The 11,373-nt window shown below is 42.6% G+C and overlaps 1 protein-coding gene across 4 annotated transcripts in view; it reads right to left on the bottom strand.

Annotated features, from left to right (window-relative positions):
• Positions 1 to 940: 940 nt before the first annotated feature.
• Positions 941 to 11,373, bottom strand: part of LOC145360983 (bromodomain-containing protein 4-like) — a 157,797-nt gene continuing 147,364 nt past the window's right edge. For 3 of the 4 annotated variants that reach the window (XM_080216498.1, XM_080216496.1, XM_080216497.1), the window contains 4 exons: positions 7,807 to 7,937; positions 6,387 to 6,613; positions 4,547 to 4,742; positions 941 to 2,636 (listed from right to left, as the gene is read on the bottom strand). In XM_080216498.1, coding sequence (XP_080072624.1) covers positions 2,568 to 2,636; positions 4,547 to 4,742; positions 6,387 to 6,613; positions 7,807 to 7,937 — 623 coding nt within the window. In that variant the 3' untranslated portion in view covers positions 941 to 2,567. Of the gene's footprint in view, positions 2,637 to 4,546; positions 4,743 to 6,386; positions 6,614 to 7,806; positions 7,938 to 10,319; positions 10,798 to 11,373 lie in introns of those variants that run through there. The other variant, XM_080216499.1, reaches the window with a different exon arrangement.

Raw genomic sequence — 11,373 nt, 5'->3', positions numbered from 1 at the left:
GACTACGCAGTCTAAGAAAACAGTTCATTTTAAACATGCCCCCTTCCTCTTAGGTAAAATAGAAATATTCCATGATATATCAGTACATGATTAAATTGGTGCACAGGGAGTATACAGGCTCCCGAAGGTAGACTGTTGCAATACTAATTGCAAAGACTGTTTAGGTGGATTCTTTGGTTCCTTCAGTTAAGAACCACATTTCTCCATCCATTGGAATAACATTGACATTTTCAAAAAAAAAATTGGAAGAGAATGCGGATGAATAAAGACCCCATTTTGTTCAATATCTTCTCGTTAGCTGGTACAGAATCCACTGAACCAAAGTTCAGGAGTAGGATATGGCCACTCAGCCTATCATGACTTGATCTAACTCTTGACTACAGCAATCCGAAACAAATTCCAAATGTCTTGCAGCCCTTGACTTTCTCTACCTTTCATTAACTTGTTCACATGTGCTTCAGACAAACTGCTCAAATCTTTTGAGCAGGCCACTCAAAAGATTGACCTCATAGCCACAGAAGCTCCCCCGCCACAAAAAAAAGGCATGTGTGGTTCACTATACCTGCAGTATTTTACATTGGAAGGCAGAGAAATTCCGCAAATTAAAAAAGATCATTTTTGAAAGTATTGCTTGGGCCCAGGTTGAGCCTATTCTTACATCAGTCAGTTTGACATTTTTGTCCATCCAATCAGGGTACTCAAGGCTGATTATTTTGCAGGCAAGTGCCCGAAAGCCACAGCTGCCAAACAAAGGGCACGTGGCCAGATTATTTGCAGCAAGGTGCGTAAAAACTAAATTCTAGGTGCGCATTTCTCTCTGAAAAAAAATCTGCTTTATTGCAAGGTGCATCTTTGACGTGGGAAGCAACCATGGACAACACACGCTCCAAAATGGTGACAACTGGAATTCCACCTCTGGTTTAAAAAACAGACACCAGCGTATTGTATAAAAGGTGTGTTTATTCAATAATCGATACAGACCAAATGCAATTTTTCTGCCTCTCAGTAAAACCGACTTTAAACCGAGGTAATTGCCAACACTGGATTCGCTGGTACTGTATAGTGGGTATTTTGGCACATTAAAATATTCATTTAAAAAAAGGGTTAAAAACAGCTGAAAAAATAAAATTATATTTAAAGGCGAAGACGAGGAATGGTATATTAATTTAAATCTTGCCATATAATAATAAAACAATCACTCGTCTAATTCTTGCTGCAGAGTTTAACTAGGAGAGCTAGCATTTCACTTGATGCTTTTAGCAAATATGAATGAGACACTTGCACAGAAACAGCATGTATATTTTGTACACCCCTCTGAAGAAGAAAAAAAACCAGGAAAGCCCAGAATCGACCATTTAAGATAAAACTCACGCATCTGGGCCTCTGAAGAGTACTGAAAGTCTGCTACATGAATAAAGTGAGTGTTTAATTACAGAAAACATTCAACAAGTTTAAGCGGCGCACACCAACTATACCCACTATACAGCACCGGTCGAAAACTATTCAAGGGCGGCCGAGACCTCTGGTTACTCGCAGAAAAGAAAGTCAGCTCTCGTATCTCTACTATTCAGAGGGACAACAGTACAAAACAGTTTCAGCAGTGCCATTCAACATTCGTATCTCCTGAGGTAACGAGACAAACAATTTCACCTACTTTGGTTGGTAGTCCAGCTTTGATCCCAAACACTGCAGAAAAGAAATTAAAACAGGAAAAAAAACAAAATAAAGTTTTAGATGGGACTGCTGTTTAAACTCATAACCTCCGACATACGATTATTTTTTCCCTTTTTTTGTATTGTCATAACCATCACATGGCTTGTCAGAACACACAGCCTAGTAACTGGAAACTCTGTAGATAAACAAAATCCGCAGACAGCACTACGCACTGTAAAAAAAATGTAATGAACATAAAGTTGCACTGCTTAAATAGTCCATCCAGATTATACTGTTGTGACTTAGTGAAGGGCCCAGTTTTCCCGATTACAGGGGAATTCACCCAATTTTTTAAATTTTGCTTAACATACCATGGCATCGCCCTGTTCTCCTCTTATTAACACTGAAGGAGACTCACTAGATTTATAGAACCAACGCAGAGAAACCGTTCATCAAACAGGACTCTCACACGGCAACAGTGAAACCCTGTTTGATCGGATACATCAGAATGTTACTGTGTCTTTTCTTACATAGTGAAGGAGTTTGGCGAGGACAGCCTTGCAGCTAATGGGTACACACACCCCCCATCCCCCCCACCCCCCCCCTTTTACAGTAGTATCATTCGGAAAGCTGGACGCACACTTGTGCACGTGTTTTTCTAAACAACATCGATAAGTTTTTTTTTGTCTATTTGTTCATTCCTATATTGTGGGTTAAATGTAAGGCAGACTTCTGTCCATCCGTGTTCGTCCATCCATTCAAGGCATTGACTGAACGATTCGCTCACTCACTGGGTCACACATGCAGAAAGACCGTGCACCAAGAACCTGGCCGAAGCACTACGGTGCCACGTAACTCATGGAAAACAGTTTCGTAGTACTTTCAAGAGTCAGGATATCCAGCATCAGGAGCCCTCAGAAGAGATTCTCTTCAAATATTGCCATTAAGTCGCTCTGAAAATTCATGTCAATTGTAGCCGCCATCTAAATCACAAAAAGTATACAACGCATTAGTTTACATTTTCACACTCTTCTGGGTGACTCGAAAACCAGAAGATGGTCAAGCATTTAAAATAATGGCATACTTCACTGGTACACCAAAGCCATATTTGTCAACTGTTAAGTGGAATGGTCAGTCAGATATATGGAGATTTTTTAATTCTTTCTGGAGATGTGGGTATCGACGGCAAGAGCAGCATTTTCTGCTTACTCCAAATTCTCCTCGAGGTTGTGGGACAGGCTCAAGGTGCTAAATGACCGGCCGCTAAGTGGTGCAAGGGCTGCCAGGCAATGCAGCACTTTGAGAATCTGGGGCATGTTGCTTTTGGGAGAAGATCTGCACCGTGGAGCCGAGATTCCAGTTACTCCACAGTGCTATTGCAAGCTCAAGAGCACCCAATGGGACCCAGAGTCTTGCCTGAGAATAGGCTTGGGATGCATTCAGGCCGAAAAAGTGGGGGGAGAAAAGTTGACACGATACAAAAAGTATTCTCCAAAAGCAATGACCATTTTGCTCAGCAATACAACACTATTGTTATAGAGTCTACATGGATTTCTCCAGTTTCCTCCCACAATCTGAAAGGCGTGATTAGGTGCCTTGGCCATGTTAAATTCTCCCTCAGTGTATCCAAATGGTGACTTCATTACATTGTTAAGGCAAGCCTACTCGTGAGACTAATAAATTAACTTTAAACTTTTACTGATGGCTCCGGGGAAGACTGAATCAGTTCGTCCAACAATGAAAACAGGGTCAGCTATTATAAAATAGTCTGAACTGACTAGTGCCTAATACAGATCTGACAGAGCAACCAGTCTGTCAAGTTAATAAATCATGATCATTAAAAATTCTAACCCTTGAAAGAAAAATTTGCCCACCCATTTCAATGCACATAATAAACACAAACCCTGTCAATAACTTAGAATAGAAGCGTGATTCCATCCATCTTAACTCTCACATCCATCCACTTATTTTAGTGTCATACTCCTGGCTTATTATTCAGGACAATTTTTAAAACCAGGCATATCTTTGTAATCCATTCTCTTGGTTTGGCAGGTTAATTTAATGGGACAGTTGCAGGAGTGAACTCTTCCTGCCTCACTACTGTTCACTCCACTGCTACAGTTGCGGCGCAACTGTAAGCCTTGGAAGGGTTGTCGTAATGAAACAAAGTTGTGATAATTTGCTCCACACCTTGAAGCAAACAGTGTACGCTCTGTCCGTAGGTCCTGCTTCGAAGTGAATCATTGAGGAGAAACTGCAGAAACTCTTCTTTCGCATAATGAAAGGTAAAGTAACCCACACTTGGCCCAATTCTGAAGCATCATTCCACATCTTCCTCATCAAGATTCTCAAGCTTGGTTACATTGTTGGATAGGATTATTTCATTTTTAAACTAAAAATGCTAAAGATTTGAGATGCTATGCTTTGCCAAGCTGAAATTCAGACTTTAAGGCATTGAAAGAATTAGAGTGAGTAACAACCAACCTTTGAAGAATTCTGGTCATCTTTTACTGGTACTGACACACTCAAGGTTACTACTTCACGGATGCTGGGAACCTTTCAGCTTCCTTGCCTCAGTGGCTCATTTTCTAGGGTCAGTGATTACTGAAAAGCTATTTGGCAATGGAAATGGTGGGGAATTTGAATCCTGTTCCAGACTTGTACACAATATCCAAGCTGCACTTCACAGGAGGGGACAATAGATAATCAGGAATAGTAATGCAGGGCAATTTCTATCCCAGTTCCTAGCCTAGGGACACGTAAGTGCCAACTGCAGTTGGTATAACTAGACCCACAGACTAATTCTTGTCAAACTTGACAATAATCAAACTTGGCTCCAAGAGGTTAAGACTGACCGCCCCCCCTGCTTCTGGAAGATGGACTGGAAACTTACTGCTTCTTTCCGCCTTCGCTCCTGCTCTCGCTTCCTTGCTTGCTCTCGCTGCTGATCCAGCATAGACTGTGAGGTTGGCTGAGAGCTCTGTTGCTGTTGCTGCTGCTGTTGTTGTTGCTGTTGATGTTGCTGCTGCCTCCTCACTTCCTCGTGAGCTCTCCGAGCACATTCCAAAGCATCTTCCTCATCCCGGCCTCTGGAATCAGGGGCAAAATGCGGTCAAAACTGAGTTCTCACTCATCATGGTTGCAATGTTGTTGCTGACATCAGGTTGAACACACCTAACTGACAGCGAAACAATGGTCCAGGATTTGCTGAGGCAGGATATCGAACAGCATGCCCCATCAGACTTGTAATTGCATGTTTACGTGTTGTTACCATGTAGCATAGATCTTGCTCAATTGAGCCAGTGGGCTTACGAATGGTAGACGGAGTTTAATTTCATTAAATGCAAGGTGATGCATTTTGGTAGACAGAACCAGGGCAGGACTTACTCAGTTAATAGTAGGACACTGGGGAGAGTTAAAGAACAAAGAGATCTAGGGCTACATGTTCATAGCTCCTCGAACAGGAGGTGGACAGAGTGATGAAGAAGGCATTCGGCATGCTTGGTTTCATTGGTCAGAACACTGAATACAGGAGTTGGGGCGTCTTGTTGAAGTTGTACAAGACATTGGTAAGGCCACACTCGGAATACCCTATTGGGTCACCCTATTGTATTGAAACGATATTATTAAACCAGAAAGAGGTTAGAAAAGATTTACTCGGATGCTACTGGGGCTTGATGGTTTGAGTTGTAAGGAGAGGCTGGATAGACTGGGACCTTTTCCCTGGGGCGTAGGATATTGAGGGGTGGTTATATAGAGGTCGACCAAATAATGAGGGGTGCTAAATAAGGTAGATGAACAACATCTTTTCCCAGAGGTAGGGGAGTCCAAAACTAGACAGCATAGGTTTAAGGTGAGGGAGGGGAGAGATACAAAAGGGTCCAGGGGCAATTTTTTTCACACAGAGGATGGTGAGTATCTAGAACGAACTGGCAAGAGGTAGTAGTAGAGGCGGGTATAATTTTGTCTTTTAGATAGCATTTAGACAGTGATATGGATAAGATGGATATAGAGGGATATGGGCCAAACGCAGGCAAATGAGACTACCTTAATAATAAAAAATGGACGGCATTGAGAAGTTAGGCCGATGGACTGTTTCCATGCTGTAAACCTCTGACTCTAACTGAAAACATGAGCTGATACCACACAAATGCTGCAGCTTCGCACCATTCAACAGTAGGGCAGACAACATAACGCTGCTGTTAGCTTCTGGAAAGCAGAGTGGCAGAACTCAAGGAGGACTTTTGAATTTGAGTTTAACCACATGTCTGACACCTTATCAGAAGGTGCTGTATCTCCTGCGCATAAAAAACTGCAAATGCCCATTAGCCTCACCCTTAACAGGAAAATCTGTGCCAACACCTTCAACTCTCCAACTGCACTCTTGGATAAAGGGCTGCAGGTCAATGCTGGACTTGAACAGACAGCTCAAGCCATCACTGAGTATTTATTAGCACACGGCAGGGAAGGAAATAGATGGGAGAGACCTTTATTCCCTCAACATCAGCAAGGCATTTCCCTCTGATGCGCAAGTCTTCCTGGCACCCATAGTGCTAAAGATTCCCTATCTACCAGTAAGTGCTGGTAGGTGCTATGGTGGGATGACAAGTGCAAAAATGGGTTTGACAAAATGTGGAAATAAGCTCCACAGGTCAAATATTATTTGTATTTGACAACGGAACTGAGGCAAAACACAGGTTTGATAATTCTACAATGCTAAGAGCTAGACTTGCCTTTGCCTCTCCTGCTCCATTCGGAGACGTTCTTTCTCAGCTGCCTCCTGCTGCATTTTACGGAACTCTTCCTGTGCTTTCAGTGCCTTTTCTCGCTCCTCCTTCTCTCGTGCCGCCCGTCGAAATTGCTCAAAGCTGTCGCTCGACGATTTTGCCGTGGATGATGGAGTAGAAGGTGTCTTTTTAACTAGACTTGCCCAAGAACCCATGTTCTTGATCTTGAGATCCTAAAGTACACATACCCACAAAGAAAATGGAAATCCAGGCAGAATTCTAGGCATGATTAGAGACACTTCGCAGTAATGAGAAATTAAAAGTCGGGAAAATTAGGTGTTTTTATTCAATTTAAGAGCATAAAATAACTTGTCTCCACCCCCCCCCCCCCAAAAAGCTGCAATTATAAGCATTTTTCTTTAAAAATCGAAACACTAAACAATCATTCACTCAGACAACTAGGCATCTCATTCACTAATGCATAGATTTAAAAAACAACTGGTTGGGACAGAGAAGAAAGCAAAATGCAGTGAGAAAAATCAGAAGTAAATACGTATCAGAAGGTTTCACAGTGACAGCAACATCTTAGTGTAAAACTATTCTGGGCCAGAAAGTCCTGGGTCAGGGGCCATTTGGAAGAGTATAGTCAATCTCCTAGCTCCTGAGCGAAGTAAGTTTAAGATTTATTTATTAGTGTCACAAATAGGCTTACATTAACACTGCAGTGAAGATACTATGAAAAATCCCCTAGTCACCACACTCCGGTGCCTGTTTGGGTACACTCAAGGAGAATTTAGCAGGGCCAATGCACCTAACCAGCATGCGTTCAAACTGTTGGAGGAAACTCACACAGATACGGGGAGAATGTGCAAACCCTGCACAGACAGTAACCCAAGCAGGGAATCGAACCTGAGTCCCTGGCACAGAGGCAGCAGTGCTAATCACCATGCTACCCATAGGGCATTTTGTTGGACAGTGGGTTTGCGCCCCTGCCTCTGAGCCGGAAGCTCCAGGTTCAAGTCCCGCCTCATAACGCGGTCAACCAGGTTGAGAATCAACCTGCAAATCCTTCCAATTATGCTACTGGCTGGCAGTAAGAGGAGGAGAGACTCCTGGTCAGCCATGCTTGATGTGGAGTGGCGCCCCCTCAAGCTATAACCCCGGCGACAGACTAATGACCTGTTCCAGGAATTACTAGCTATGGCGAACATTGCTGGAAAGTTGTGGGTGATAACTATCAGGCCAGGCTCGTACGAAGAATGCTCAATTGGCCATCACTTGCTCAACTACATTCTAGCAAGAATCAGTGCTTTGAGAAGTGGAGTGGCAGGGGTACGCAGGGAAATAGAGAAAGAAAAGAAAGAAAGAAAGAAAGAAAGAAGGAAGAAAGATAGTGGCATGCCAGCTAATGCATGAACTCACTCACCTTTTTGGGAGCAACAGGGGTTTTAGGCGTTTGTTGTTTCTGCTTGTCTTTGTCCTGAGGAGAAGGTTGCGTGCCATGTTCTGGAGGGCGAATTACTGGCCCAGCAACTTCCATGTGTTTCATCTCTGGTCCTGTAGGTGGAAAAGTGTAGAAGTGGTTCAAATTCATCCTGGGGCAGTGTGACATCTAACCATTTGACCAACACTGGGAGACTCAACACTGCTGCTTTTTAGGAAGTGGCTGAAGGAGCTGGTTTACTTAAGTACTGCACTAGAGTCCCAACTCAACCTATTAGCAAAATGGTTTTTTACATTGGGACGCACCTGAAAAGTACAATTCACGAAAAGCCATAAAAAGTCCCACAAATAAAAGACTGGATCTTTTGAAATGCAAGTTCCAGATGGTGTGACCATTTTAAACTTGAAATAGATACACAAGCTTAGCTCAAACATTTGCTTTTAAGCAAATACTGGATCAATGCTGTATCTTAAAACCTGCTCACCCAAAAAAGTGGTAAAATATATACGCGAGTGAATATATGGGTGACTGGAACACAAACAGGAGCTTGTGAGTACAGAACTTGAGTATTGCAGTTTTAAAAAAAAAGTACTGTTGAAGCTTTTCATCTTATACTCATCAAGGCAGACATAAGTATGCCAATTTCAAAGGGAGCACGAATTTATGCTGCATGACAAACAACAGTATCTCAACAGAGCTGACTTGTCATCTTTGCTCAGGTGGTATGAATTGTCACTCCCTTTGAAATTTGGTATTCCTCTGTCCATCTGAATGAGTGCAAGATAAAAAACTTTGACAGTGTATCTCTTTTTCGAGCAACAATCAAGACTAGAATAGTTAGAACATCATGTCCAGTTATAAAGTTTGTGTATTCTTACATTTTGTTCTCAGACTTCAATCACCCCACCACACCCAATGATCATGCTTTTAAGGCGTATTTATTATTGTGACAAGTAGGTTTACATTAACACTGCAATGGAGTTACTGTGAAAATCCCCGAGTCAACACACTCCGGCCCCTGTTCGGGTACACCAAGGGAGAATTTAATATGCCAAATGCACCTTACTAGCACGTCTTTCAGACTGTGGGAGGAAACCGGAGCACCTAGAGGAAACCCGTGCAGACATGGGGAGAACACGCAGACTCCACACAGTGACCCAAGCCAGGAATTGAACCCCAGTCCCTGGCGCTGTGAGGCAACAGTGCTAACCACTGTGCCGCCAATTTATTTTATGTCAACATTTAGACTTCCTTGGATTGGAAATTCTGTGCGCGATTTACAAGAGTGATGCCAGAACTAGAGTTCTAACTATCAGGAAAGAGATTGAAAAAAAACCTTCCGACTCAGAAATGAGACTGCAACCACACAACATGTGCTGGATCATTCTAGCCAAGGCAACAGCAGCCCAACAGCTCTCACACCCCAGTGGTTTAAGGCAGCTTTGAAAAATCCAGATCAGTGTGTCACTCACTGGTCGATATCACAATCCCAAAAGCAATCTTACTGTTGAAGGGTGAATGGAAGAGGACGGCAGGTCCGCGTATTTAGGGAGGAATCTGCTTGTAGTGGAGGAAGTTCAAGGGAAGGTTCACCTGGTTGATTTTTGGGATGAAACATTCAGAATGCTAGAGTCTATACTAATTGGAGTTTAGACAAAAAATATTGAAACACAAGATTCGAGGAGCACTTGACAGAGTAGATATTGAGAGGAATCCAGAACTAAGAGATAGAGAGGGTCTTCTATCTAAGACGGGGAATGAGGAAAAATTTCCTCCCTCGAAGTGCTGTTAATCCTTAGAATTCTCTATCCTAGAGGCGAGGTCACTGAATGTATTCAAGGCTGAGATTCTTGATTTATAAAGGGAATCAAAGGCTATGGGAAGGCAGACAGGAAAGTGGAGTTGAGGCCACAATTAGATCTTGATGAATGGCTCAGGAAGGTCAACAGGCTAAATGGGCCTACTACTGGTACTATTTCTTATTTTCTTTTGCTCTTAAATGCATGCTCAGCTGAAAGTGGCAGTCAGATAACCACAAATCCGATCAGTTCCTGATTCAGCTATGCTGTTAAGTTACCTGCATCCTGTACTTAATGCCTGGGTCTTTTGCTTGTCAGTAACAAATTATTTCATCCCTCCAGGGGAGGAGATCATAATGGCGCCGCATATTGTGTTGCTGCTCTCTGCAGCGACAAGTGAGAAAATATGGTTAGTGGCACTCCATAGTGAGTTCGGATTTCTGCATTGAAACATTTGGGTGTTTCAACAGATGGTGGTGGAGGGGGGTTAAAATTGTTTCTCTATTAGCATTAGAAATGACATAGGCACAGGGACACTGGAAAGAGTGTAGCAATAAAAAAAAGCCTCTAGAATTGTGGCTTTCTTTCATATTGCTAGAGGCACACACATCTGCTAGACTTTGTTACAATCCACGTGGAGACCAATAACTTAAGGAATCCCCCACAATGCCAAAGAAAACCGCTGGACAAGATTTCGCTTTTTAAAACTTTTACTGTAACAAACCAACTAAAATCAACACAACTCAAACATTAACAGGCAAAGGATTTTTCAAATAAAAAGTTAAATTTTGCTTAAATAGTCGATACAACAAAGATACGCCTCACATAGTTACAAGAATTCACAGTCCACGTGGCAGCGAGTGCAATCTCTCAGGCTTTCCACCTCGGCCTTCGATTTATGGGACCTCTCACTTCCCATCCAATCGTTTTGGCTCCAGTTGTGTTCACCAGCAGCTGCATTCCATCCAGAGTCTTACTACCAAAAGGCTCACATCCACGAACCCTTTCTCACTCAGGTCACGGCAGTCCCGATAATATAGAATCCCCAGAAACTTCCTTCTCCGACCTCTTTAAACGGTCTGGTGAGCTCTGGTACCACTTCAATAGCAGCAGTGTGCATTGTCCAGTCCATAATTCCTCACTCTTCCCGTCTTCAGTGTTCTGTCCTTTCCAACTGTATAACACACAAAGTAACACAATCTCTGCTCTGTTCTCAGAGATCTGCTTCAACACCAGGATCTGTTCGAAGACTGCCAAACTGATAACTGTTCCATTCGGAGAGAGCCTTGCTTGTTTCTCTTTGCATGAATTCCCAGTCCTCTGAACTGTCAAACAGAATAAACCCCACCCTGCTGTAATTAGCTTTCTATTTACCCTTTGCTTCTTTGCTCTTCATCCCCAGGTCACGTGCATTACTTGGAACTTAATGTCATAATCAGATACCAATTAACCTTCCTTCAAAACTGCTCCTCAGCACATTTTATTCTTAAAAGGACATTGCACAAAAACACCCCAGACCTTTCCCAGCACATGGTCATCACAGTTTTTCAAATATGACAAACACTGCAAACTTATACCTGACATGGTTCAAACTGAAGACTTCCTTCTGGGGACAGTACAAAAGCTGCATAACAGGATTTCCATTTATAGCAGACAACTCAGCCAAATTTCAACTCAATCATTAAGCATTTGAAATATTAATAATAAAGGAGGGGCACAGCAGCAGGAGGGTATGACATTTGCTATTAAA

This window comes from Carcharhinus amblyrhynchos, chromosome 33 (genome assembly GCF_965287045.1).
Source record: "Carcharhinus amblyrhynchos chromosome 33, sCarAmb.v2.hapA, whole genome shotgun sequence".
Classification (NCBI taxonomy): Eukaryota; Metazoa; Chordata; class Chondrichthyes; order Carcharhiniformes; family Carcharhinidae; genus Carcharhinus; species Carcharhinus amblyrhynchos.
This window is presented reverse-complemented; position numbering and strand designations above follow the sequence as displayed.